General features: G+C 41.9%; 2 protein-coding genes and 1 non-coding gene across 5 annotated transcripts in view; 1 reads left to right on the top strand and 2 right to left on the bottom strand.

Annotated features, from left to right (window-relative positions):
• The window catches only part of meigo (Solute carrier family 35 member B1 homolog meigo), a 13,887-nt gene extending 10,105 nt beyond the window's left edge, over nt 1-3,782 (top strand). The window contains exons 6-8 of the mRNA XM_084605992.1: nt 2,051-2,157; nt 2,637-2,790; nt 3,360-3,782. Coding sequence (XP_084462118.1) covers nt 2,051-2,157; nt 2,637-2,790; nt 3,360-3,409 — 311 coding nt within the window. The 3' untranslated portion in view covers nt 3,410-3,782. The remainder of the gene's footprint in view (nt 1-2,050; nt 2,158-2,636; nt 2,791-3,359) is intronic.
• On the bottom strand, nt 3,500-26,093 carry LOC146185024 (serine hydroxymethyltransferase, mitochondrial-like). Of its 3 annotated transcripts, none has more exons than XM_084605989.1 (12): nt 25,788-26,076; nt 22,308-22,463; nt 21,664-21,743; nt 21,097-21,297; nt 20,859-20,940; nt 20,596-20,718; nt 20,348-20,487; nt 18,191-18,353; nt 16,819-16,918; nt 9,234-9,389; nt 7,681-7,788; nt 3,500-3,938 (listed from the first exon to the last, which is right to left on the bottom strand). In XM_084605989.1, exons 1-12 carry the CDS (start codon nt 25,875-25,877, stop codon nt 3,808-3,810), a joined length of 1,530 nt encoding a protein of 509 aa, XP_084462115.1. In that variant the 5' UTR covers nt 25,878-26,076; the 3' UTR covers nt 3,500-3,807. The 3 variants fall into 3 exon arrangements, with proteins under 3 accessions (XP_084462115.1, XP_084462117.1, XP_084462116.1); XM_084605991.1 differs by having other exon boundaries at nt 25,847-26,075; XM_084605990.1 differs by lacking the exons at nt 3,500-3,938; nt 7,681-7,788; nt 9,234-9,389; ... (6 more) ...; nt 21,664-21,743; nt 22,308-22,463 and adding an exon at nt 23,466-24,810 and having other exon boundaries at nt 25,788-26,093.
• Nucleotides 13,226-13,299, bottom strand: TRNAS-AGA (transfer RNA serine (anticodon AGA)). Its single transcript has one exon. It is a non-coding gene; the product is annotated as a tRNA-Ser (tRNA).

The raw sequence follows: 26,093 nt of genomic DNA, 5'->3' as shown, positions 1-26,093 counted from the left end.
GTATTCCCATCAACTCCTTTCTCTAACTACTCCCAATCCATGTCTCTAAATGCTTCCAACAAGCAATGAATCGCACTAAAGAGATCTTGTCTCCTTGCCTAACACTTGGATTTCGTTACTTTCTTTATGGGGAAATATGGTTGCTGCATCTTCCAGTACTTTCACATATGGGTCGTATCATATATACCATGATTCCGCAATGCCTGCACATGACTTCTGAACTCCTGACAGAGTCAAATGTTTTGTTGTAATCTATGAATGTTGCATGTTGGGTTTGGTTATATCCTATGCATTTCTCTTTTAAAATACTCTTTTGATAGTGCAGATATGACCTATTGCCGAGTATATATTATGAAAACTTGCCTGTCCTATTGAAGTCTTAGGTTGTCCTGATTCTGTTAGCGATTACCTTAATTGATACCTTGCAGGTAATGGACAGTAGCTGATAGGTCTGTTGCCAGTATAGTTGGAATCACTGTTTTAGGCATTGATGCCAGTCAGTGTTGCCAACAATACAGTAGAATGTTGAGCTAGTCGGTCTTCAGACATGATGAAACACCCGCTAAATTCAATATTTGCATCCGAAACTTTTCCACAGTCCTATGCGCATCGCACCTTATATTCTTCCCCCCACACGCATATCTCATCGCACCAGCCATCAGCTACAAGTTGCCCGTCCACGTTCACGTACCGTCACGTTTTCAAATTCTTTTTTTCCTCGAACAGCTGCAGACTGGAACGGCCTTCCGGACAACATTGCTCTCATCACTTGCACACCACAGTTCATCGATAGTGTCAAAACTTTCCTGTTATTGTGATTATGTATTTTTGCTCTTGCCACCCCTTATGTAACACCCCTTTTTAGGGGCCTTTAAGGTAATAAAATGAAATGAAATGAAATGAAATGTAATTTTTACTCATTTTATTTTAGCTAGTAATCAATATAGCCAATATTTTAAATAAGAAACTACTTTTTCTCTTTTCATCAGAAACATCCAACTATAAATAGTTTTATTTTAAGGAGTATTCCACCTGCTTTCGATACGCTTAAAATTGCAGAATTACGTCGTCTTCTCTTGACTACAAACTGCTGCCTGCAGGCTCTTCCACAAAAAAAAAAAAAAAAAAAAGGTCAGCTGCTTCATCTTGTTGTGCTGAGCACTCTGCAGCCGATTGTCCGCTCATACTGCCGGTTCTAAGTGGGACTTGAGCACTGCTGCTAACGTACACATTCATGTCATGCCGATTTTTCGGAACATTTTCCGAGCAGTCCAGAGTTTGAGCAGCATTTACTCTGCTTTTGGAGTCCAGCTTCGATTCATCATATCTGTTCACATTGCGTGCCCTGTTTACAATTGATAATGTTTAGGTGACTGAACATGCATCCAACCTCTGTGTTCTACCAGAGCAGCATCAGCATTAAACAAAACTCGGCCAGGTGGAAAAAGGAATTTTTGTCGGAAGCATCCCTGTACTAGTAGTTAATGAACTTCATCCCAGAATGCAGCTGGGCTCCCACAGCTGTTCCAGCTGAGAGAGGGCTTCTTTCGTTGCAGTTGAATGGCAGCGATTTTTTCTCGCAACTTAGGGTCCTGCAGCCACTCTTTCCTAAACTTCTACACACATTTGACAGGTCCCAGCCCACCAGATTGCATGCCCGACATCAGTAGACTCGACGATTTCGTAAAAAAATGCTGCATAATGAACAATTCGAGTATTGGGTGCATTCGAAATTTTTGACATATAGGTGAAAGCGAAGTTCACAAGTTGAAATGAATATAATTTCAAAGAACTTGCCACTTTTAAACAAAAGTCTTAGGACTGTGAAAACCGCCAATAAAATGCCAACAGGTCCTAAAAACCGCTAATAATTTTGCCTCCCGCAATGCAACATTCTTGCCTTCTAAGGAATGTAAAAACCCACTAAATTTAGTGGGAAAATTGCTAGCTTGGCAATACCAGTGCCAGTATTAAGCACTGCTGGTATGTTTGATTGATGAGGCCATGTCATGTCACATCTTTGATGTTCCACTTTCCTTGTTCATTTCAGCTCAACTGTTTACATGGGAGGTCTTGGGCTTTGTAGCATTTGTCCAAAAGTACCCAGCCCTAGTTCCAAACATACTACTCTTTACTGTAACAGGGGCACTAGGACAGGTGAGTGTCAAATTTGTTATATCATAATGTGTATAAAGTATCGGTGTCCGAGTACCTATATTTTTAGGCTGTCCAGCATTAGAAATGCAGTGAAAGGTCATACATGGATGGCCATTTTCCAAGCACCACGGTCTGTGCTGTTCCTACTCTCATTGTTAATTTCTGTATGCAAGTTTCACGCAGGCAGTGTGTTCTTGTAAATTAATGATTTCTTGGCTGGCTTCAGGCATATTAAATGAGTACTAATTATCTGCAAATGGTAGTATGTGCTGCTCCTGAAGAGACATGTTTATAAATTGTGTGCAGAGTGAAATGTGGGGCTGTCTCCTGCTGTACAGCATTACTGGGAAACAATACCATTTGACATTGCAGTTATTACCTAACAGACTCAAAAGAGGTAAACTAAGCAGCCAGAGGGTCCCAACTTCTTTTGATAGCATTGCAACAGAAATGTTATGCAAATTTCTTTTTGCTTTCAGATTTTAATTTTCAGAACAGTGAGTGAATTTGGGCCGCTACCATGCTCAGTTGTGACGACAACAAGAAAGTTTTTTACGGTCCTTGGATCTGTGATACTATTTAACAATCCTCTTGGCACAAGGCAGTGGGTTGGTGTTGTGCTGGTTTTTTCAGGTATGTACCAAGAGCTTCACTAATTGCAAAAGTCATGTACATCACATGATAACTGTAGTAATTACAGCGTGCTGTTGTATGTTCTCATTGCATATACCCACCTGGTTTATGTGCATTTGAAGCATATGCTCCAGTTTCGTTTGTTTCTTAGCCTGCAAATTGCCTGGCCTCAGGCAAAATTTATGGTGCAAGGAGTTACCCTGTGAAGCACATTGAGAGGTTCAGTAGTGCAGTATTAGGCTTGAATGTTGACAGCTAGCACTTGCTCCCCTGTAGTGGACGTTTCAGTTATAGCAATGCTGTGCTGTGCATTGCTTGCATTGAGCTCTGCATCGATTCTGGCACAGTGTATTTTTACATGGTGGTAAAAAGTTTTGCATACATGTAAAGTGGTAACAGTGAAAATAACATCACCTTTCATGTTCAGAAATATGAAAAAAAAAAAAAAAATAGTAGCGAAAAGCTTAATTTCAGGCTTTTCTTTCTGCCATTGGTATGATGCTAGTTGACTGATATTTTCGGCGGCTAGAATATGCCATCTGAATCATTATATCGGATTTTCTTTTCAGGCCTGATGGCTGATGCTTACTTTGGAAAGACAAGCAAAGCAAGAAAGTAAATCTCACCAAGAGCTGTAACAAGACATGCTCATCAAATGTACTAAGGTCTTAATCATTTCATCGGTGTGTTTGTAAATAATAGCACCTGCATATTTAAAAGAGGACATATTTTTTTTTTTTTGCGTGGAAAGCACTTTCGCTGTTCCACACTGAGGAGAGTTATTTATGATCCTACAATAAATACTTCCCAAAAAAAGAAAATGGTATTATATTCTTTGTTATCAGAACGTCAAACGCAGTTGCTCTCAGAGTGCTCACCACAAAGCACAAACAATTTTTATCCTTGAAAAGGATACATTTATAAGTCCTTGAGTAGCATGTACTCAAACATCTGCGAAAAAAAAAAAAAAAAAAAAAAAAGCTTTCTATTTATGTACAAAAGCAATGTTTCAGGCATCTAATGATCATCAAACCCTGGCATTGGAAATGTCACTGCGAATGCTTCAACATCTTTTCGTAGCTCTTGCATTTTCCGCCGGGTCGCTTCATCCTTTGCGATGAATTCCTTGAAGTCTTTCACTGTCTTTCCTGTTAGAAAAAATAAAATTGACAAAATTGAAAAATACTGGCTTACCGTAAGCACTGTGTTCCGGGATGACAAGTGAATGGGAAACCAGAACTAGTATTAAGTTTACTGCATGAAAATAATCTTTAAGCTTGCTTTTTATCAGCACTCCATTACAAATCTCTACATACCATGCAATACTATTTGAAGGCGACAATACACAAGTACAGCAACTAAAAATACCTTTTCAGGAATCTAAAGCAAGTTTCTTACCTGAATTTAGTGAAAACATTAGGATGTTAAGCATCCAATTAAAAAAAATGTCTGCAGTAGTGTTTGCTGAAAGGTGTGAGACCCTGTTGATATATTCTTGATTTCTGCAGTTTCGTTACTGCATTTTGTTTGTATGATCCTGATCCAAAGTTATATATTTGCTTGATATATCATTCTTACCTTAAAAAGAAACCATGATACTGCATTCTTCCTTCCTTAAACTTTGTTTTCTGGGACAAAAACAAGATGCTGGGCTTGCACCACTATAACGAGACCTATATTTGAGTACGCATGTATGCACCAGTGCTCTGGAAATGATTTTAGTAATTAACACGAAGGTGCGTAATTTATGGTCTTTATATACTGCATCACTGATTCGCCCACAAATCTCAAGCATCGGAATGCCAGAGACTCTACATATTCAGTTTTACATCTATAGATAAATATAGCCTTTTTGCTGAACAACAGGTTTATGCATTCTTATTTTTCATCTTGTGCTGCTAATGCCCCTTTTAGAAAGAAGTAGACACACAGAACAGCTGAGACCATACCGGGTGCGCCATAAATACTGGTGTACGTTGGTGTACTGTCACGTGAGTTATGACCCATATATTGGCTGAGAGAGAACAAATCTTCTAAATTTTTCCACAGCGTTTACCCTATACCTTAGATATGCCCTTGCAATGATTTATCCAAATGGCCGCCCTTGGCCTTTATCACGGCCCTTAAACATTCCGGGTAATCTTTCATTGCATCCTGCAGGGATACCTCGGCAATGTCTTTCCATTCTCGCTCCAGCTATGTTTTTAGGGCTGCAACGGTGGTGTGCTGAAGAGTGCAGGCCTTCTTTTGGAGAATAGTCGACACGCAGAAATTCATGGGGTTTAGGTAAGACGAGTTTGCTGGCCATTCTTCAGCCGGGATGAAATCAGGCGCATGAGTTCAACACCACTGCTGGCTCTTTTTTTATTTCTGCGCTGGGACGCCGTCCTGGTGCAGGCTTCAAGACTGTTTGCTGAACTGGACTGAGTCCAAGGCAGTTGATGAGGCTGAAGAATTTTTTTCAAGTATGTATATGTTTGTGTCAATCTTCGCTCCTTTTGGCACAAAAACAAGGGAAGTGCTTTCAGTGGTGGATCAGTACAGTTCAGTCGTTCAGTCGTGTCCGACTCTTCGTGACCCTATGGACCATGTCACGCCACGCTTTCCGGTCTCTCACTATCTTCCTAACATCACATAACTTCATCTGCAGCGCCTCGAGGATGCCATCTAACCATCGCGTTCGCTGCCTACCCCTTCTCCAGCGATCCTCAACCTTTCCCAACATCAAATCTTTCTCCAGAGACTCCTCTCTTTTCATCAGATGACCAAAGTAGCTGAGCTTTAACTTTAGAATTTAACCCTCCAATGAGCAGTCAGGGTTTATGGTCAACAATATCGACTGATTTGATCTTCTGGCAGTCCAAGGAACTCTCAAGAGTCTCCGCCAGCACCACAATTCAAACGCGTCAATTCTTCGGCGGTCAGCCCTCTTCACAGTCCAACTCTCGCATCCATACATCAGGTTTTCTTGGCAGGAAATAGTGGAGTGGAGTAGATACCCTTGTCCAAACCATCACAGATGCCGGATAGGAGTTTCGTAAAATTTTGCAACTAGGTGCATCATCAAATTGTGGCGTCAGAGCAAGTACAAGGGAGTTCTGGATGTTCTGATGTGCCTCCACTGAAAATTTTTTTCATCGGTGAAGACAGTCATCATGCCCTCCTCCGCAGCCTGCGCCAACAGCAGCCGGCATTTTTTTAGTCTTCTTTCTCTCTGTGCCTCCGTTAGACCATGTAGTTTCTGCAGCTCGTAGCGAAACATAATTAGGTCCCGTCAAACAATTCGCCTAATTGTTGTGGCAGACACATTCATTCAGCTCTTGGGCCAGATATCTCATGCTCCTCCGTGGCTGTCATTCATTTCTTTCTTTCATTATTTTTTTAAGGCGAGGTGTGGCCACCGTGACAGGACGACTACTGCAGGGTTGGTCCTGAAGTGTGCTGCGCTGAGAAGTTTGATGAACAATCTTACGGTGAATTTTGAGAAGTTTGGCTATCTCAGAAGGCGCGTTTCCAGCATCCCTCTGTGACAAGATTGCGGGTCGATGCTGGCTAGGGCGTGCCATGGTCTTAAAATGTGAACACAAGCATAAAACACAGCCAAAACACTCGAAATGGTGTAAAGAAATATTAGTAAGAACGACGTGAAAAAACTTATATTGGGAAGACCAGTCATGGATCAAAGTGTGTGACAGTCATTATGACGCACCCAGTACTTTGCAAGAACAAACACATTCAGATTTCCTCTCTTTGCCTGTACTATAACAGAGTGAAATTTGTAAATAAATTCCATAACCCTTAATTAGCACTGATGCTTTAAAATAAACCATTCGATTACTTTCTGGTTTTGTTTATGTTTTGCAATGTACATTTTGTAGCACCTAATGACACCTCTCCTGCTAAAACCATTTGAGTATGCAGTATGTTCCAAGTAAAAAAAAATCATGTACAGGTATAAGCAATATAAGAGGTAGCACGCAAGCCAGTGGAAATGCAGGCTGTTCAAGCACCCGTGGCTGTTTAAAAGACTTGGGGAGAAATTTGGTTGTTTCGACAGTACAAAATAGAAATATTTTTCTGCATCACTGCTTGAAACGCTTTGCAAATTTAGCTTATTTTATGCTACAGAATTTTGAACAGCCCCGCCGTGGTGGTGCAGTGGTTAGGGCGCTCGACTACTGTGCCCACAGATGCTAAATCGAATCCCGGCCACGGCAGCCGCTTTTCGATAAAGGCGAAAAGCAAGGCGCCTGTGTGCTGTGTGATGTCAGTTCATATTAAAGAACCCCAGGTGGTAGAAATTTCTGCAGCACTCCACTAAGGCGTCTCTCATAGCCTGAGTCACTTTGGGGCGTAAAATCACACAAATCAAACCAACCAAACCAGAGTTTTGAAGCAATCTTCATTACGAGATGCAGAACAAAAAGGGCGCTACTTAAATTGACAATGCTGAACGCTTTGGAACGGAAAATGGTAGGTGTAACATTGAGACGGGAAGCGTGCAGAGTGGGTCAGGGAACAAATTTGAGTTAATGACATTCTAGTGGAAATTGAGGAGAAGAAATGGGCATGGGCGGGACATATAATGTGAAGGCAACATAACCGATGGTTGCTAAGGCTGACAGACTGGATTCCAAGGGTAGGCAAGTTTAGCAAGGGGCGGCAGAAAGTTCAGTGAGTGGATGAGATTAGGAAGTTTGTGGGTGTCAAGAGGATGCATCTGGCACAGAACCGGGTTAATTGGAAGAATATGAAAGAGGCCTTTGCCCTGCAGTGGGCATGGTGCGGCTGTTGCTGTTGGTTATTTTCACAAAATATGCGATTGTATGCATATACAGTGATACCAACAAAGTGCTGAGAGAGTTAGAAAAAAAAAAATGGTTAGGTTACCTGCTTTTGGCTTGGCTTCAAGGGCAATGTTCACTGCCCTGTCAATAAACTCTACGACTTTGTGGAAGTCTTTCTCCTTAAAATTCCTTGATGTCAGAGCAGGTGCACCTGGAATATTTTGCACATCAGTTTCAACAATCTTACCTATACAATTCCAACCTGTTTGCCTTTGCACTTTGAGGAGGATGTGCAAAAGCATATATAGTTTGATGGTAGTAGAAATAAATGCTGAATTGATTTCAGCGTTAGGGGCATGTTTTAGCTGTTTCGCCATTCTTCAGCACCACCTTGGTTTCTTGCTATAACCTTCGGCCATGTTTTGTAATTGCCCCAAAACTGACTAAAGTGCATGAAGAAGGTGCATGCATCAAGGCAAGCCCTTACTGCTGCTTTTCACAAGTAACATAGTCGGTCAAATTGACAGAAGGAGAGCAAGGACCAGTGCAAGCGTTGAAGGTAAGCAGTGGAAATGCGATGAAACCCACTTCCTCATTGTGAAGTGCAATCCCAAGTGTCACAGCTACCTCTACCTGAAAGGGGATTGTGACGCTCTTGCGTGCCTTTGGCCACGCTGAATATGTCCGATTTTCCAGCCCCAGACTACCTGCAGACAGGTCTTCGCTTCCGCTAAACAGGAAGTAGTGTTAGGGTCTTATGGTCACATGGCCTTGCAAGCAGACAATGCCAACCATCAGTCACCGCAATGCAGTTTTTTTGTTGTTTTTTTGCAGTGGCACTGTGCGAACGTTTATCTTCTGGCATGCATGTAATACCAAAGACAGGTAACAGAGGCGCAAATCGACCGGTGCTTTTTGCGAACAGAGCGTGACATGCCTGAATGCAAAGTGTTTTACCGAAGCTAGTTTGGCAGGGTTTGGTAGCCATTACTGCTAGCGAAGTTCTTCCAAGGACCTAGTTCACTGCACTCAAAAGTAGACTAAAGCATTTGCAAAAGCGTCTACAAGTGTCAGCTACTCCAGCACACAGCAAGAGCGGTTCACTTGCGACGCTTTCAGGCCTGTGTGCTAAAAAGACCGCGGAACAAGTGAAGGAGTTCTGGACAGCACGAAAAAGTAATCCGTGCTCGGGGCTCTGGATGCTTCTGTGTGTAGTGAAATTCAAGACACAAAAGCTAAGATGTAAGGTTCAAACACCTTACAGCTACTTAGAGACCAGCTACAGAACTTGTGTAATTGCTTAACGCATAATATCATCTGCAGGAACACGAAAAGCAACTAGAATGCGCTTGGAGTCTAACTCAATATGGCTGCCAACCCAGGAGCTGTACTGGGGGGCAGAGCTTCTGGGCTGCCCGAAGAAAATCGTACTGTATGGACATCATGTAATCTCAAATATGTTGACAGAGTGGCTTGTAGCTACAGCATCAATGCTTAAGCAGAAGCAAAGAAAAGAGTGTGATGACTGCTGCAGTGTACTAAAATTTTGCTTCTTTAGCAGCAACAGTTCCATAATCATTAAAATGAAACTCCACAGATGCACTACCAAGAAATGGGAAGTGAACACAGAGCCCTCGGTTTTGGGGCTGGACGCACCTAGCCGGACGCCACCAGGAACAAGGGCTGACTTGTCTCCAGGGCAAGTGTTTTTGTTGGCTGTGATGTTGCATTCGTTCATTACTGATTCTAGCCGGGCACCATCTAGTCCTCTGGGCCGCAGATCCAAAAGTAGTAGATGGTTGTCTGTGCCACCTGTGAAGCAATTAAGACAGAAGAGAAAGTTTCCACTGCATATAAACACAAGAAGACAAGTGGCCTACAATTACAAGCACAAACAGAACAAAATAAGTAATATATGACAGTCATTAAAAAAAGCTCATGCTTCTAGCAAAATGCCTGTAATGTACACATCGAATCTGCTAAACTGGCTGGAACTTGGTTCCTAACTAGATGCTATCAGTAATTGTTTCAAATGTTGCCACATCGCATGACCCTATGATCAATTAGTGTCTGGTCGTGTCTGCTGCTAGTTACCACCTGCCAGAGCCATGCCCCTAATTTTTCACTCACAACGTTGGCAGCACCAACAGCGGATTTTCTGGTGAATGGGGCCTTTAAGGGGGGATATGGGGCAGCTTTTAAACTGTTGCACCAAGTTCGAGAAAATTATCACAGATGGCTGATGTTCCTCTTATTAGAATATTTTCAAAGTTTCATCACCTTAGCATAAATTCGAGTGTTTCATAGACTGACGCACCGCCACGCGACGAAAAGTGTCTGTCTCCGTGATGATTTGCTGTAGCGGTGGCAATGGCTTTCGGTGTTCTGTTCTCTAGTTATGTGCGGTGCTCGTGAGGCATTTTTTCATTGATTTACCAGCCAGATTATCATCAGAGCTTCTTCGTGAGTGACAGCAACCTTGATGCGGACAAAAAAAAAACTACTTTTGCTTCATAGGAAGACAACCTATTGCGCAAGTCGTTAGTGAGGCATTGACTTTGGTTGAGAGTGAAGTTTTACGAGTGGCGAGCGATGAGCGTTTGTATTAACCTCAATGCGTCATATGCCTCCTTATTTTGTATTTTTTAGGGTAAATTATGCAACTTAAACGTTCAAGATGAAGGACGTAATTGTATGATTGAAAAAGTGATTGTTTTAACACAGCGTATGCATAAGCAAACTTTGCTTAGAGACTGAAATATTTTCTACTGAAAATAAACACTCCAGATTTTTTTTTTTTTCTTTATAAATCATATAAGTCGCTGCCCAGTGTGTAGATATATTATCTGAAAAAGAACATCTCACCTTCACACACTGCGGCATTTTCACTAGAGTTTTGTTTGGACAACATTCTGTCTCGCGCTTTTATTAGCAGGTTCTAGCTAGACGAGACGATGATTGTGCACGTTCAACTTTATTTCCCAAATATTATTTAGAGTGGTCAGAAATTATAAATAAAGCCGATTACATGGGAATCAAACATCCACGGGATTTGCAGCGCTAATAGCGCACACCTGCAAATTCTTTAGTTTAAGCATTGGCGAAAACAGCATGTGGGTGTGTTTAAGATTTATATACTGCGTTTTCTAATTTGTTACCTTAGCTTGCGATCATACAGTTGGTAGATGAAAGTGCAATTAAATAAATTTTGTTTTGAAGGAAAACTGATTACCGAGGTTGACCTTGAACCGTAGCCAGTGCCGCAGATTCTAGCCAGAGTTTCGTTGTGGTAATCGCATGACAAGCTGTAGATTAAATCTGATATGCTGAAGGTGCAGTGAAACTCACAGTGGTGGGAGGGGGACTGAAAATTTCGGTCATCAGTTGACGCTCACTAACATCGCACACTATGCTTGTGTGCTCGCCGCTATTGCCCCATCTTAATGAGGTCGACGCGGCTGGAAAATAAAAAACTCGCTGCTGCCCCCCATCCTGAGCTGCACAACATTTATAATAACAGATTAGTGCTGCAGATAATTACAATATTCATGAAATAAAACATCAATATGGGAGCAAGGTCTTTCTACTGCTCGACTGCCATTACTTATTCTGCTATATTTTGTGTATCTGGCCATTGCATTAAATTTACTTTCTTCAAGCACTTTCGATTTCGTCGAGTAGCGAGGCATATTATTATTGTCAGTGCCTTCGATGGGCACCACAAATATAAAAAAAGGAAAGCACAGGCATTTCACACAGAGCCAGAAAACCTTTCAAAAATGGAAGCGTGGGAGCTGTGAGACAGCTGTGATCACCCAACCCAGTTTCCCGTCATATTGCATGCCTGATGATGCTCTCTATAGGCCGTGAAACACGCGAATAGAAAGAATGTTGTAGCTGTCATAATGAGCAATTAAGTGCATCAGCTTAGCAAAACTATCATTTCAAAACTAATGAAGATGTACTAACTGTTTGTGCTTAACTTCTAGGTAGTTCATTGTGCAAAATACGGCTAAATGTGTGTTCTCTATGATATTTTTGTAAAAATTTGTGTACTTTAAAAACGAACTTCATATTTTATTTTGCCGCTATATGTCACATATTTCATACTTTTTAAACTTAGATATTACTTAGGAATCCAAAAAGTACCTTATCTTGTTCCCAGCAAAATTTTAGTCCAGAAACCACACTGAAAGCAGCCTTTGGCAAAGAAGTTTGTGCTCTTACAAAAAGTGTGAACTGAGAAAAATGAGTTCAGAGATTTTAGAACATGCTACTCGAATTTATGGCCTAAATTAATAAATAAAAGTGGTCTGGTGCATACACTGGGCCATCCTTTTTACCATGACACTACTTTGTGATGATTGCTTTGGGTTTCCTCTCTCTTTTCTTTTTATTTTCAGCTTTACAGCTGTCCAGCGTTCTTGTCTGTGCTCGTGAAGTTTTTAATTGCTTGCCAGGCGTGCCTCTTCATCTAGGCTCCATATTCTATCCCCAGCTTGTCAAGCACTTTGGTTAGCCAGGCTCCCAGTAGTGTGAAAACAGCGTTCGAAGGTTACGTGCCCACTTTAGTCAATCCAAGCTTCTATTTCGGTTTACCAGCCAATCTGCTGTTACTAAGGCTCAAAATTTGCCTTTTCTTTGCGTTTTTCTTTTTAGTTGTCAGCTGTATTCTAGAAAGCATGTTCATTTTGGCTAGAGAGTGCGAAAAACAAGCATTTTAACTTAGGGATGCACTCACATTTATTTTCTTGCCTGCTATGCGGCTGCATCTTGAAATCAGTGTTCATAGGTGCTTTCGGTGGTGAGTGCACCCCATCTCACAAAAAAAATTAATTTTTCTACTAGCAAACTTGGTCAGAAGCTTCTTCAATATATGCACCATCCAAAACAATAAAAAATGTAACTTTTTTTTTTTTGATAAAAATTGGTTTTGTTTATGGGGTGTAATGTCCCAAAGTGACTCATGCTATGAGAGACGCCATAGAGAAGGGCTCTGGAAATTTTGATTTTGGCCGCCGCCCATAACGCTTCGACATTAAAAAGGAAAGAAGGAAATGAGAGAGAAAGAAAGAAAGGAACTGAGATGGGAAAGATAACAAAGAAGTGATATGAAGCACTGGAAAGGCAGGATAGTGTTTTTCTCAAAGCTTATGCCAGTGACAGAATATACCCGAGGGAGTCTAAGTTGTGAATAAGGAATACATCTTCGCACTTCATGTTGCTTGAAAATTTCAAGCCTGATTGAAGAATGCATAGCTCAGGCTCATAGAAGTTATGGTCAGATTGATTACAAAGTTTCATAATTGTCTTTAGGTAGTTTTTTTTCTTGTGTAGTCATGGTGCCCATTAAATTTCAGGTTTATTAATTGCTTTGTCTCTCTAATATATTGTTTCTGACAGGAGGTGCACTGAACTTTGTATTATAGATTACATTAGACAATGCGCTGGTAAAACTAGTCAATGCCGAGAATAAAATCGGTTGCCATGCTTCCAACCATAGTGTCAGTTTATGGTCAAATATTTAGGGGAAACCCCCAAGGTGGAGTAGAATTCTAATTAAGCAGTAATTACTCATTGTCATCCACCTGAGCGCAGCCATACGGCAACAAAGGAAACTCAGAAACTTCGTAGTTAAAGAAAAATTCGTCCTGATCCGGGGATCGAACCCGGCACCACCGCCTTTCTGGGGCAGTCGCTCTACCGACTGAGCTAACCAGGACGGCTAGCAGATCACATGGTAGAGCGAGAGCGAATTGATCTATAACTCGAAGTGGGAATAGTGTTAGTCAAATATTTAGGGGAAACCCCCAAGGTGGAGTAGAATTCTAATTAAGGAGTAATTACTCATTGTCATCCACCCGAGCGCAGCCATATGGCTACAAAGGAAAGTTATACAGCTTTCTCAGAAACTTCGTAGTCGAAAAAAATTCGTCCTGATCCGGGGATCGAACCCGGCACCACCGCCTTTCCTTTTGAAAGGCAGTGGTGAAAGCTTTCCTTTGTAGCTGTATGGCTGCGCTCGGGTGGATGACAATGAATAATTACTCCTTAATTAGTAACAGTTTTTAAATGCTTTCAGGTCCTGTACCTGGGTTGAGAGTGACCTTACTATCAGTGGTGGCTCTTATCAAGTGATGCGTGTACTAGGATGCCATACAGATTTGTGTTGCATTTGTGTGTCACCGTTGGTGTCCTAAAAAGTAGTGTCTTGATATGGTCATTGTTATTCAACATAATGCAGTTCTTAGAGAATTTCTATTATCCATATTCTAACATTAACAATATTCTGCAGATATGCACCACCCTATGCTAACCAGCAGCAATCACCTCAAGAAAATATTTTCTGAGGTACCAACAGTGACATACAGACACAGCACAAACCTGAAAGATACCCTTTTGTATGCTAGGCTTGATAAGAAACCCCCGCTGACAAGCTCACACTCTCGACCCAGATGCAAGACCCGCAAATATTTACAAAGCAACATCATTGCTAGAAGCATGGCAAGCTACTTTACCGTTGACGCAGGAACTATAACTGTGAATTGCCTTAGTTTACCTACAAGCTTTAAAGCAGCTCCTGTCAGAAACAATATAATGGAGAGACAAGGCAATCAATAAGTCTGAAATTAAACGAACACTGGACTGACACAAGAAAGTATGTTCCCAAGGCAGTTTCAGAATATTTTGATCAACAAGGTCATAACTTCGATGAACTTAAACTATTGCTTCTCCATTCAGGCATTAAATTAAACCTCTGCAACAAGCAGAGATAAGCAGGGACAGATGGATCAATGTAATCCTTTATTACCAGCTAGAGAAAAAATAACCAAACAAGAGTGAAACACCATACCTGCCTTCCCAGCACTGCATATTTTCTGTCATTGTTTCTTTCATCTCTTGCTTATTTTTCTTTTCTCGCTCTCATCCTTTTGCTTCTTTCTCCTTCTTTCTCTCTGCTCTCCACCTCTTGCTATCATTTTTAAGGGTCCTTGGCTCCCACATTCATTTCTACACTCTCTCCCTCTCCTATTCCTCTTTTGTTTCTTCTTTTTCCTTTAATATGGTGTTATCTGACATAAAACAATCTTTTCTGTGCTGTTCCTTTTCCTCTCCTACAGTGTCATCTCTCTCCTTTTTTTAATGACCCCATATTTAGCTCTGCTGCACTACTATACTTCTTTATCACAGTTTTTTCAGGTCAACCAGTCTAGTCCTTTTTCCCCAATTCCCATGCACACTCAAAGTGGCCCTCAGGCCTGGACAACAGATTTTCACGTTCGCGTTCCTCATCTTACCACTCTTACCACTCTTCCCACTACACTTTGTCCTCCCCTTTACTAGTGCTTTCTCGTCAAAATGAAAGCCCTATTTAGTCAGTTCTTGCCATTGATGAACTCATGGCCAAAATGAAGACAAGCCCTCTTGTCAAATTGCTAGCTAGTGTATACTGAGACTTCGTCTCAATCCTTGTTTATTTTGCTTTGTTTTCTATAAGAATTCCAACTCCCTGCTCTCTCTGTAGTGCGATTAAGTGGTCATGATAGTTGTAGCCACTGCCTTACAAGCCTGCTTTCCTAGAACATGCAGATTCATGCACAGTGGCCGTTACATTGCAGCAAATTTCATTTGAGGTTCAAAGGTCTCTGTCACCATGCTGAATTCACATGTGTGCGCTTTCTGTGTTGACATAAGAGTCAACAGATGGAACCGCCATCTCTAGCAACAGAACAAAGTAGTGCGATGCATCACATGCATCTTCCCAGTATTATCAACGCCTGTTTTCCCTATACATTATCTTTGAACGTGATCACAGTTGGTTCCTTAGAGCAAACCCTGTGTTCACAACCATGTGCTCCAGTGCAAGAAAAAAGTAGTTAATCCAGTCAAAATGAGTGCAGTGACTATTACACCCTAGATATACATCATAACAAAACAGTGTGCATGAGTGTAGGGTTGAAAGGCAAGGGGAGTTAGTGCAAAGGGTAGCCACACCACTGGTTTCATCTGCACTTTGCACTCAAGTGTTCTTAGTGCCTTTACTATGGATATTTTAGGAGGTTTCCTTGTTGTTATGTGTGAATTAAAGAAAAAAATAGAGGGAGGTGTTCTACACAGCACACTGAGTACTTCCAATCACAGTTGCCATTCAATGTCCACTCACTACAATCACAAGTAACTCCCGAGGCGGCGATGGGGCAATAAACATTAGGAAAGTTAGCATGCTGAACTTGTGTTAGACACAAATTCAGCATTTTTTCTTTTCAGACCTTGTACGCCAAAAATTCCTAACACATGTTGTGCTCTTAGTAACTTATTTTTCAATGCTGGCATTCTGACACTTGCTGCTTATTTGTTATTGGTATTTACGACCTTTCTTGATTTCGTAAGTGTTGCACTAATATTGCTCTGCGACCATGAATGCAGTTTCTTTTTTTTTGTAAGATTTTTTGCTTACACTTTTGTCCTCATCATTTGCAAGCCATACCTACAATAATCTCCCACGAGGCTGGCAGGATTGCAAAATAAACAAAAATAAATCCGCTCCCTGCCGAAGCATTTGAACAGCTATTTCAGGCAGTGTCAAGCGGTGCGATGCCACTACTTACAGTGCCTATAGTCTGTGGCAAAAATTTTTCTGGCTACATGCACATTATAAGCTAGAAAGAAGGAAGTTATAAATGCCATAAGCATTGCCACAAATTAAACAAGTCTGCCACATGATTCTTTTTAGTTAAAATTATTGATTTCATTCCAAGGCATGCATATGAATAATGAAATCTGGTAGGCATGGCTGTGCAAAATAACCCAGAAACAAGAAAGAATGAGAGAGGTGGTAGTACTATATAAAGATTAGAAGTAACTGAGATAGGAACAGGAAGCTGGCATGCAGCACATACTCACTATAGCAGCAACCATGTGCAGCGGTAACAACAGTAATGAAGGGAAGAACAGAGCTACTTTACAGTCACGGCATTATGCTGATTTCAAAGTATGACAACTGCTATTTGAAATTTAATGAAGATGAAAACAGTGCCTTGTCAAGCTCAATTTTTTTTTTCTTTTTTTTTTTCAGCTCTGTTAAGAATGAATTTCAGCAAGTAAGCTGCTTCGATGGCACTCCCTATTGGCTGACAATGAGGGTTGTCCCAGTTATTGGCACTGACAGCTTGTGCACGCCTGTGTGGTAACCGGACCATAACACAATATACTTTTTCTGCACCACTAACAATGTACTAACCTGAGACAACAGTGTAACCCTTCTCCATCAGTGCTGTAACCATTGCTTTGGCATTCTTGATCACCTGTTCTTGGTATTGTCGAAATTCTGGCGTAGTAGCCTAGAAATGAGGAATTTCATTTTTCCCTAAACATACTGAAATTCATGGAAATATTAAGCAAAGGCATTACTGCACAAAAGCAGAGTCATTTTTCATTTTTTTTTTTTATACCTATGCACTTGTCATGAGAACATTTGGTGAAACTGATAGTGAATGCTTTACTTTTGTACAAAGGAAAAAATTCATGTCCATCTAACAGCATCAAAAAATTCTGTTCGCAAAAGGAGTATAAATAAAGTATGTTTCTTAATGACTAGGTGTAGTGATGCAAACTGTCCTAAAGGAACACTGAGGATAAACGAAAGTCAGCCTGTACTGATAGACTACAGCATTTGAAGACAGAGGCCGCTCTCATCAATAGCGGAGCTTATTATAAGGTAGGGAAGACCAAAACACGAAATATAGTTGCTTCCACCACTGGCTGACTTTGCAAATTAAATGCTTGCGTCAACACCTGGTTTTTGGAAGTGGATTGCAGATTCTACGCTACACAGCCAACCACTTTGAAATGGCCGAATCCTGCCCCTTGTTAGCAAGGACATTGCAAATTGAATTGAATCAACTGGCGAGAAGATTATTAAATCCAATTTCCTCACCAATAAATTTGTATTCTGCTGCCGGACAGATTTCAACAAAGCCAGAAAGAGGCAGAGAATAAATTTTTCCCGAGGACATGAGCTGGATAGAGTTGTCGTTAAGCTAACCCTCTACATTTGTTTGGCAGTCTTAGAGTGATTAAACCTTACTGTAGTGTGAAATTGTCCTTGCCTTGCCGGAGAGTAGATGAAAGCGGCAGTACCAGGACTGCACTAGTGGGAAAGCCCATTATGGCAAGAATATTTAGAGCACAATTGCATGTCACAATAGGTTGCTCCACACAAATCCACCACTAATAGTAGTCCTTCGTAGGAAACCATGGAGCATAACCTAAGCCACCACAAGGTGGTACAGCTCCAAGTAGGCATTTATAGAGATCCGGCATCTTTTAAGGTATCACAAGAGACAAATGACAGTTTATGGCCTTATCTTGCAGCAATTAAAGATAGACTAGAGGGGGTCAGGCAAATGGTGAAATACAACAAGAAAACAGGACCAACAGAAAAGCTGCACAAGAAAGTAACCATTCCTTGGCAAACGGAGAGGTATTACTACCATATCAGCAACCAGTCCTGACCTGACCTAATGGTCGTGAGTGAGAACATCAATGTGATAATCTAAAGAGAAAACTACGCCTAGTTATCAAACATTTGAAATGCAGATGCAGAATAATACCTGTTTTAAGGCAACAGCTACAGATGCAATGGCATGATTGTGGGGTCCACCTTGCAGAGCTGGGAAAACAGCAAAGTTCACTTTTTGCTCCAAGTCATACATGATTTCTTTTCCTTTCTTGTCCACCTCTTTCACCCCCTTGCGGTAGAAGATGAGGCCAGCTCTGGAAAACAAATATGAGCGTGAGTGGGAAAAATATTTACTGTAATTATAAAAAAAGTTTCGAAGAAGGGCAGGCACCAGGATGCCTCTAGCTATCTTTAATCCCCAGCTGTCCTCTCAATTCTCAATATGCCAACATGGCGCTCATTCTCTCTCTCTCACTGTTCTGTTTGCAGATTCTTGCTTGAATCTGCAACACTCTCCGCGCCCTGAGGTGAGAGGTAGCTCAAAGCTTGAACGATGTCACCTCAAAGGCCAGATGAACACGATGCGACTGATGTGATGATGCAACTGATGGATGGTGTTCAAGATGCTGTCGTAAGAGCTGCATATACCGGAAGTTGATTGTGCTCGTCCAGCGTCTTCTTCAGTTTTGCATCGTGGTCCCGTTGGTGATTCTAACTGTCCGAGATATTACATTCATCGCTGACCTGCATGAGTGTAGCCATGGGTCCTCGCTAATGCTGCACAATGTCCACAGGGTCCGTTTCTGTTGGACGGAGACCAGCGCACCGCCCCTTCTTGTATCAGCTGTGACAACAATTGCGCTGTTTCTAGTGGATGTTTCTAGGGGGGTTCACTTAGCTGTTCCGTGTTTTCTGAAAGCATGACAGTCTCGGTGGCCAAAACACTGATGGTTTCATGCAGTTCGTGCTATATGTCTAGTTTGAGGCTCACTTCGTAAAGCTCCTGCTCACTCTCAGTCATCTTGGTTCCCGTCGTGTAGGGCGCGATATACTCAATGTGGAACAGCTGGCGCAACACGGACGGGGCGCAGGACTTCGACGCCATCTGTTGGTTGGAGCCCTTCTCCCCGGCATGAAGGTCGTATTGTGTTTCGTCCCACTACACTGCAGCATAATCGTCATTGATCTTGTTCATCTCAACACTGATGCATCTCACAAGTCTGACATGACACAACAATCTAACACAACACATGTGTTTCCAACATGTTCTTTTCCTGCGCACAGGCCTTTCTTTTTTCCTATGCTTGTGAAAGTGTGGCCGCCAAGTTTTCAGGCTGTTCGAAAAATTATAGAAGAAGGGCAGGCACCAGGACGCCTCTAGCTATCTTTAATCCCAGGCTGTCTTCTCAATTCTCAATATGCCAACATGGCACTCATTCGCTCTCTCGCCGTTCTGTTTGCAGATTGAATCTGCAACAGTAATACTCCACTTCTCCTTGATTTTCCTGCTCTCTGGTACCAAATCTTGCTTGGACAAGTTGTTCTGACACTTCAACATGAATAATCTAGAGGTGGGGCCTCCACTATATCTATTTGAATTACTGTAATACCGCATCATAAAATTGGTACTGTTATGAGACTGTAGCCCTGCTTTTGCCCGATAATGAGGCAGAGTCTTGGGAATTTTTTAAATGCTCAGTATCCACAGGGACAATACTTTGCCTTGATGCAGCCTTGATACAGGTATAGGCTTGATGAGAGGTGAAAAACGAAGTAGGTTTTGCATGGAAATACACAACTGAATTTCTGGTTGGGATTTTGTACATTTTATGACATGACTATTTCTGGAAGAGGACAGGACAGACGAGCTGTTCTTCTGCACTTGCAACACACCTGCCATGCATGTGCATGTGCATTTGCAGTGCATGCTTGATGGTGAGGGAGCTAGAGCAGGTGCAGAATACTTCCGCTGTGCTCTTAGTAGTTTTTCGGACAGGTGCAGCTTCTAGACAATTTATAAATGGACAGCATGTATGACTGCCTTCAGGAAATACAAAAAAAAAGGAAGCTTTCTAGGTGTGGTAAAAGTAACAATCTGAGAGTGCACACTTCTGTATAAAGCAATAAATCCATGTATAAATGACTTCACGCTAAATAAAGAAGCATTTTACTTACTTTTTTTTCCAACACTGCAAGCAGCAATCATGAGGCATAAACGAGTTTGACCCAATCTGATTTTCTTACTAAGATGAGATTCTTTCTATGAAAAAAAAAAAAAAAAAAAGAAGAAGCTAGGTGTGTAGCTTACCTTGAACCTCGAAGAGTTTTGTGGGTGGTGGTGGTGACCAGATCAGCATAGTCGAAAGGTGATGGAATAACTTTTGCAGCCACAAGTCCGCTGATGTGTGCCATGTCAGCCATCAGAATAGCCTTCACATCATCGCAGACCTGGATTTGACAGTGTACATTTATCCACCATTATAGCAATTACTCTAATTCAGTGAAGTCAAGATACTGGAATGTCTTGTCACTTCTATGAGCAGTAAATTGACCTACCTCCCTGAACTTTTTGTAGTCAAGCAACCTGGAATAAGCACTAGTACCAGCAATGATCAGCTTTGGCCGGAACAACCGTGCCATATCGTGCAGTTTTTCATAATCGATGAGTCCAGTGTCTTTCTACAGGATAAAGCATCAAGAAGAACACAATCAGGAAATCAAGAAAAAAAGGGGCAAATTACACAGGGAAAAGATGAATTCATATTACATACCAGGCAAGAACATAACAATACAAACATATAGAAAAATAATGTGCTCACATTCAGTTTGTAGCCCATGGATTCAAAGTAGATAGATGTAGCTGATATCCTCTTTTGGTCTGTCATGTAACCATGCGTCAGGCTGAAGAAATCAATAATGAAATTGGTGTAATATTATGTTACTACGCTACTTTCTTTTCCTTTATAAAATCAACCACCAACACATGCACAAGGACAACTGCTAGTTTTAGTTTAAACCGAGCTCTATAGAAGACGTAAGTTAAGAGGAAATACTTACTGTCCACCATCAGGCAAGTCGAGGCCCATAATCCTGTCATGAGGGTTCAGCACAGAAGTGTAGGTGGCAAAGTTTGCAGGCGACCCTGAGTATGGCTGGACATTAACACCCCATTTGTTGGGGTCTAAACTGAATGCCTCCAGAGCCCTTTTCTGGCAGAGAAGTTCAATCTTGTCTACAACTTCTGTGCCACCATAGTACCTGCAGGTATGGATCAGCACTACTATTTATGGAAATGATTTTCAAATATTTAGCTCAACAAGAAATGACACAATTTCATCTTAATACAAAGGCTTGCATCCCTTAGTGCAAAAACTCGATTAATATTGTTCAATGAATAAATACCTGGCATTTTATGCGCAACAAAACATGGCATTAGACATACCCGTAAAATTACTGATGCTTTATGCACTGTCAATTTTAAAGCCTCAAGCATAATAGAAAGCCCAAGTGCTCTAATGTGAGTAAAAACATTAATCTTCTTGAGCTATTACTGAAGTACTAATTGAATTGCTCTAAACAAATGTTCTATACCTCTACGAAAACCAATCTCTGTTATGAACGTACCTCACACCAGGATACCCTTCCGAATATTTGTTGTTTAGACATGACCCAAGCGCTTCTAGGACAGATCGACTGGCAAAATTCTGGAATCAAATGCAGTGCAGAAAGTTACCACACAGGTACCTGTATACTGATGCATCATTACATCTCCTGAGTAAAAAAATGAAAGTTTCATCTCAAAGCACCATTTTCCTTTCTTTTCTGGCCAAGAAACAATGTCTGTGAAACCAATGCTATGCACAGTTGCATTTAGTTGCATCACTAATTTATATACCAAAAAGAAAGACAAATGTATTTGTCTTTCTTTACCACAGCATGCATTACCAGTTGTCCCACTACTGCACTTTCAACTCTGAGCAAACTTTGTATCTGAAAAGCCAAGAAAAATTCAAGAGCCAAAATGTTCTGTTCGTAAGTGCGCTTAACTTCGGCATTCACAATGATAGCCTCTGCAAGAAAAGACACTGTATTGAGAGATTCATTAAGCTATTTAACTTTAGCAAAAGACAAGTTACGACGCATTTTTCTGACTGACTGATCAGTCAGCAAAAAGATGCAGGTATGGAAAAAAAAAATCTTAAAAAAAATTAAAACTGGAAACTAAGGCAAAGAGCAAAAATTATCAATGCTTGTCCAAAGAAACGTACTTCAGATGCAATAAGCTCCAAGCCAGAAACTTGGCGTTGTTTTTCTTCCTTTAACAACTCCCACATCTCCGGGTCTTCATTTTGAAGTGTCTCCTGACCAACTGCAGAGTGACATAGCCTTTGGACTGAAGCCACTGCTCCACATGTGACAGTTTTCTGAAAGAGACAGAAGGAAAACTTGTGCCTAATAGGACACAACACAAACAAGGAAGAAGACCTTTAATGGCCTAGGAGCAAAATTTATGATAGCTGGCTAATTTGTGGGCCATATGTCCCAAGGGGGCCCATGGGCTGTGACAGTTGTCATAGTGGACGGCTCCAGAATAATTTTTACCCCCTGGATATTGCACATTTCACAGGCATTTCTGCATTAAGCTGACATCAAAATGTTACCACTGTGACTAGTTTAAATACCAAGACTTCCAAACCCGACATATTGCATAGGGTTCCCTTGTCCATTTCCCTGTCAAAATGTGGTGCCATGCATGAGGCGCACTGGCTTATATAACAGATATGTGGCGCAAAAAACACAAACACAAGAGAAGATACACAACACACGCGCACACTACCAACTGTAATTATAATTTGAAAACACTTCCTCTTCACCACGCCTCCTCTTCTACACTCAGGCACAGTTAATCTTCCTCAGCACCAACTAGCCCCACAAGCAATTATTTTGGCTTATATAACAACACTAATTGCTCTCATGGGCCACATAAAGTCATGAGGAGCTCTCTGTCTCTGACTGTACATATGGAGTGAGCATGAAATCTAGAAAATAAGAGAGAATGTGAAAGGGACTAGTTTGTTGAAACCACTAATCTGACCAACAATGGCATTGAGGTCTTGGCTTAGCAGCGAAATGATGCAGCCACTGCAGGTGGACTTAAGAAAATGTGCTGGTTTACTTCATTGTAAGGTTTCTGTTATGCAAACATGATACCTTCACACCTGCAGCTTACATGCCATAAAGTTGACATTAGTAGGTTGAAAACTGGTGGAAAGAAATGAAACAGAAAGAGAAAGCAAAAAGGCAAATGAAAAACTTAATCTACAACTAGTCTTTTTCTAAATGCCCAACAGTGAACATGCCTTACGATTTAGCATTCTTAAAAACTTGAATCCATAACGCTGGTGGAATTTAAAAAAAAAAGGCACACACACACTGAAATTTCTCAGGTATGTAATGATTCAATATTTATTACAACTAGAGAATACAATTTCATGGCTTGGCAGGAGGCAGCCACCAAATATAAGTCTGGACAGCATTTCCTGGTATGCTGTAATTTAGACTACCAAGCTGTCCATCCACTATAGTGTAAGTCCTCAGAGATGAACGCCTATTTAGGATCACCAGCACAATGGCATTATCTGGCCGGAGGAATGCTACAGTGTCAAGCCGTCGTGTAGCTTCAGATTCAATCCGTTTTGAACCACGCGGCACAAACTTGCTGAAGTGTGCTAAGGCGTAGTACATTGGCTGTAGGTAGAATTCCTTGGCTGTCATATTGACTATGATGGGAGCATCAACAAAATTGAGCGCCCAGTTTGGGCCGCCCATAGTGTCCAAAGCTAAGTTCCAGTCGATCCAGCCTGTTGTCCAATGGCGCATGTCTTGAATGATGTCGAGGGCATAACTTTCTGCACGGTTCCAGCTGCCGAGAAGCACTCTGTTCTTTGATAATGATGATGCTCCTTCGCAAGCCTCTGTTGCCAAAAGGAATTTGCTGGGATGCCTGTTGTGAGTTTGTGTAAGCACACGGGGACCCCTTATGTGGTTCCAGTACCAGTGAAAAGCAATACCAGACACATATTTCTCAGCATCAGGATCAGCAAGGACGACATTTGCCCAGTACGGAAGAAAAACTCGCTGGTCATCCAAAATTAGCAGCTTCATCTTGTCAAGTCCGTACCCAGCACTTTCAAGAGCAGGGCCAAGGTCAAACTTGATGAAGTCCCGTTGGCTAGCAGCTGTGAAGCCCATTGTTTGGAAAGGGTAGAATGGGACATAGCCAGATGTTGGTTCATTTTGAGCAGTGATTCCCCAGAAGCTGATGTTGTGATCTTTGTAAGCATCTAAAAATTTGACGAAGTACTGTGCCCACGTCTTGTAGTATGTGCCATTTGGCTTTCCTCGAAGTGTCCCTCGGCCACTCATGTCATTATTTGTCTTCATCCAAGCTGGAGCACTCCATGGGCTTGCGATCAGCCACAGGGGATCTGTTTTCTTCATTTCTTGGGCTCTCCTTATCAAAGGAATTTTCAAAGAGATGTCCTCATCACTCATGCTGAAATTGGCAAGCTCAAAGTCATCAGGACTGTCGGCGTACGAGTAGACACGCGTAGAAAAGTCACAACTTGCGATTGGCACACGTCCCATGTTGTAATTCAGGCCGTCTTCAGAATAGTACGATTCCAGAAGCTTGGTGAGGAGCGGCTCCTTTAAACGAAGAATGTTGCTGCAGGCGGAGTCGGTGAATGATCCGCCGAAGCCCATCATTTCCTGGAAAGTAATGTTCGGCATAACGCGAATGACGGAGTGAGTATGCGGCAAGGCTGTGAAGTTTATGTCAACATGCTCGAAGTCTATTGTCGTGGCAAGGAATCGAGATCCATCCTTACTGCTCTCGTAAACACCGGCAACACCACTTTCCTGCTTAACCACACGTCCCAGGAGATCGCACTGCTCCGCAATGCACACACACACGGTGCTGCTTCCTCCGAAATTTCTGTGGATGCATGCGTTCCAAACCACGCCATGAAAAGCGAAGACGAACACGGCGACCACAATAAATTTAGCCATAATTCGAGGTTGACAGGAGCTACCGCCGCCGCAGTGACCCGTTCCACTGTTGCAGGGGTGTCATCCGTTTACGGGGGACGTGACCCGGCGACCTCGTAACCGACCCAATTTTAAAATTGTGAAGCGACGGAAGCGGCATCCTTGGAAGACAACCGCCTTCAGGCAAGACAGGCAAGACGCCACCAAATACCACAAGCTGAAGTTCACCACAGAGGCTATAGCAAGGCCTTTGATGCTTGAATATTGAAAAATAGCCATAAGAAGGAAAAAAACGATAACACGATTTGCTAGTAACCACTTTAAGGGATTCAAAGCAAAATCGTCTGCTATGCAGACATCGAGCGTGGCGACATCTGTTGCTAAATGAAGAAAAGAAAAAAAAAAAAAAAAAACTCCCACGCTAGCCGTGAAAAACGCCGAAAACTGCCGAAAACATTGCGTTTATAACTGTCTTTGTACAGTACAACCTTCCCTCGGCATAAGCATGCACATTTGAAGGGCATACGAGACACATACTAGTGTATTCAGCGAATACTCAGATCAACAACATTGCGAAAGCCGATCGCAGCACGTTGTTTACGACGCCGCTATCTGTGCAACTGACGGCGACAAGCTCCTTGTCAAATACCCTTAGCTCGGCGTGTGCAGACAGTACAGATGCAACTAAATACACTTACCGTGAGTGTACATGCTGCCGAAAGCCCGCAAGGCACCCTGCACAACAACGCTGACATACCTGGAGCGTGTAGCAGAATTGGCAGAATCATCTGCTGCTGCCTAGAAGTGCTCACAGAAGTGGCGTCATCTATCTGAGAGGGGTTATCAGTAGTTGCCCGTGTCCTGCGTATATCTAAGCGCGACTGCGAGATTGTCCCTTCTCGGCGTTATCGTTTCTTCACGATAACAAGAGACAGCCTCTCAGACGCAAACGCGTTTCCGACTAGAACTTGTAGCCCCTTTCTGCCTCCTTTGCAGGCGTCAAC

The sequence above is a fragment of the Amblyomma maculatum genome, chromosome 6 (assembly GCF_055883805.1).
Source record: "Amblyomma maculatum isolate TAMU_Amacu chromosome 6, ASM5588380v1, whole genome shotgun sequence".
Lineage (NCBI taxonomy): Eukaryota > Metazoa > Arthropoda > Arachnida > Ixodida > Ixodidae > Amblyomma > Amblyomma maculatum.
This window is presented reverse-complemented; position numbering and strand designations above follow the sequence as displayed.

What these genes read in the sequence shown, in the direction of transcription:
- LOC146185024 (XM_084605989.1), bottom strand. Translation starts at nt 25,877, where the DNA reads ATGATTCTGCCAATTCTGCTACACGCTCCAGGTATGTCAGCGTTGTTG. An exon ending in CGGCAGCATGTACACTCACG is followed by an intron (nt 22,464 to 25,787) that starts GTAAGTGTATTT and finishes TGTCTCTTTCAG; the next exon opens with AAAACTGTCACATGTGGAGC. An exon ending in TGAAGCCAAGCCAAAAGCAG is followed by an intron (nt 3,939 to 7,680) that starts GTAACCTAACCA and finishes TTTTTCTAACAG; the next exon opens with GAAAGACAGTGAAAGACTTC.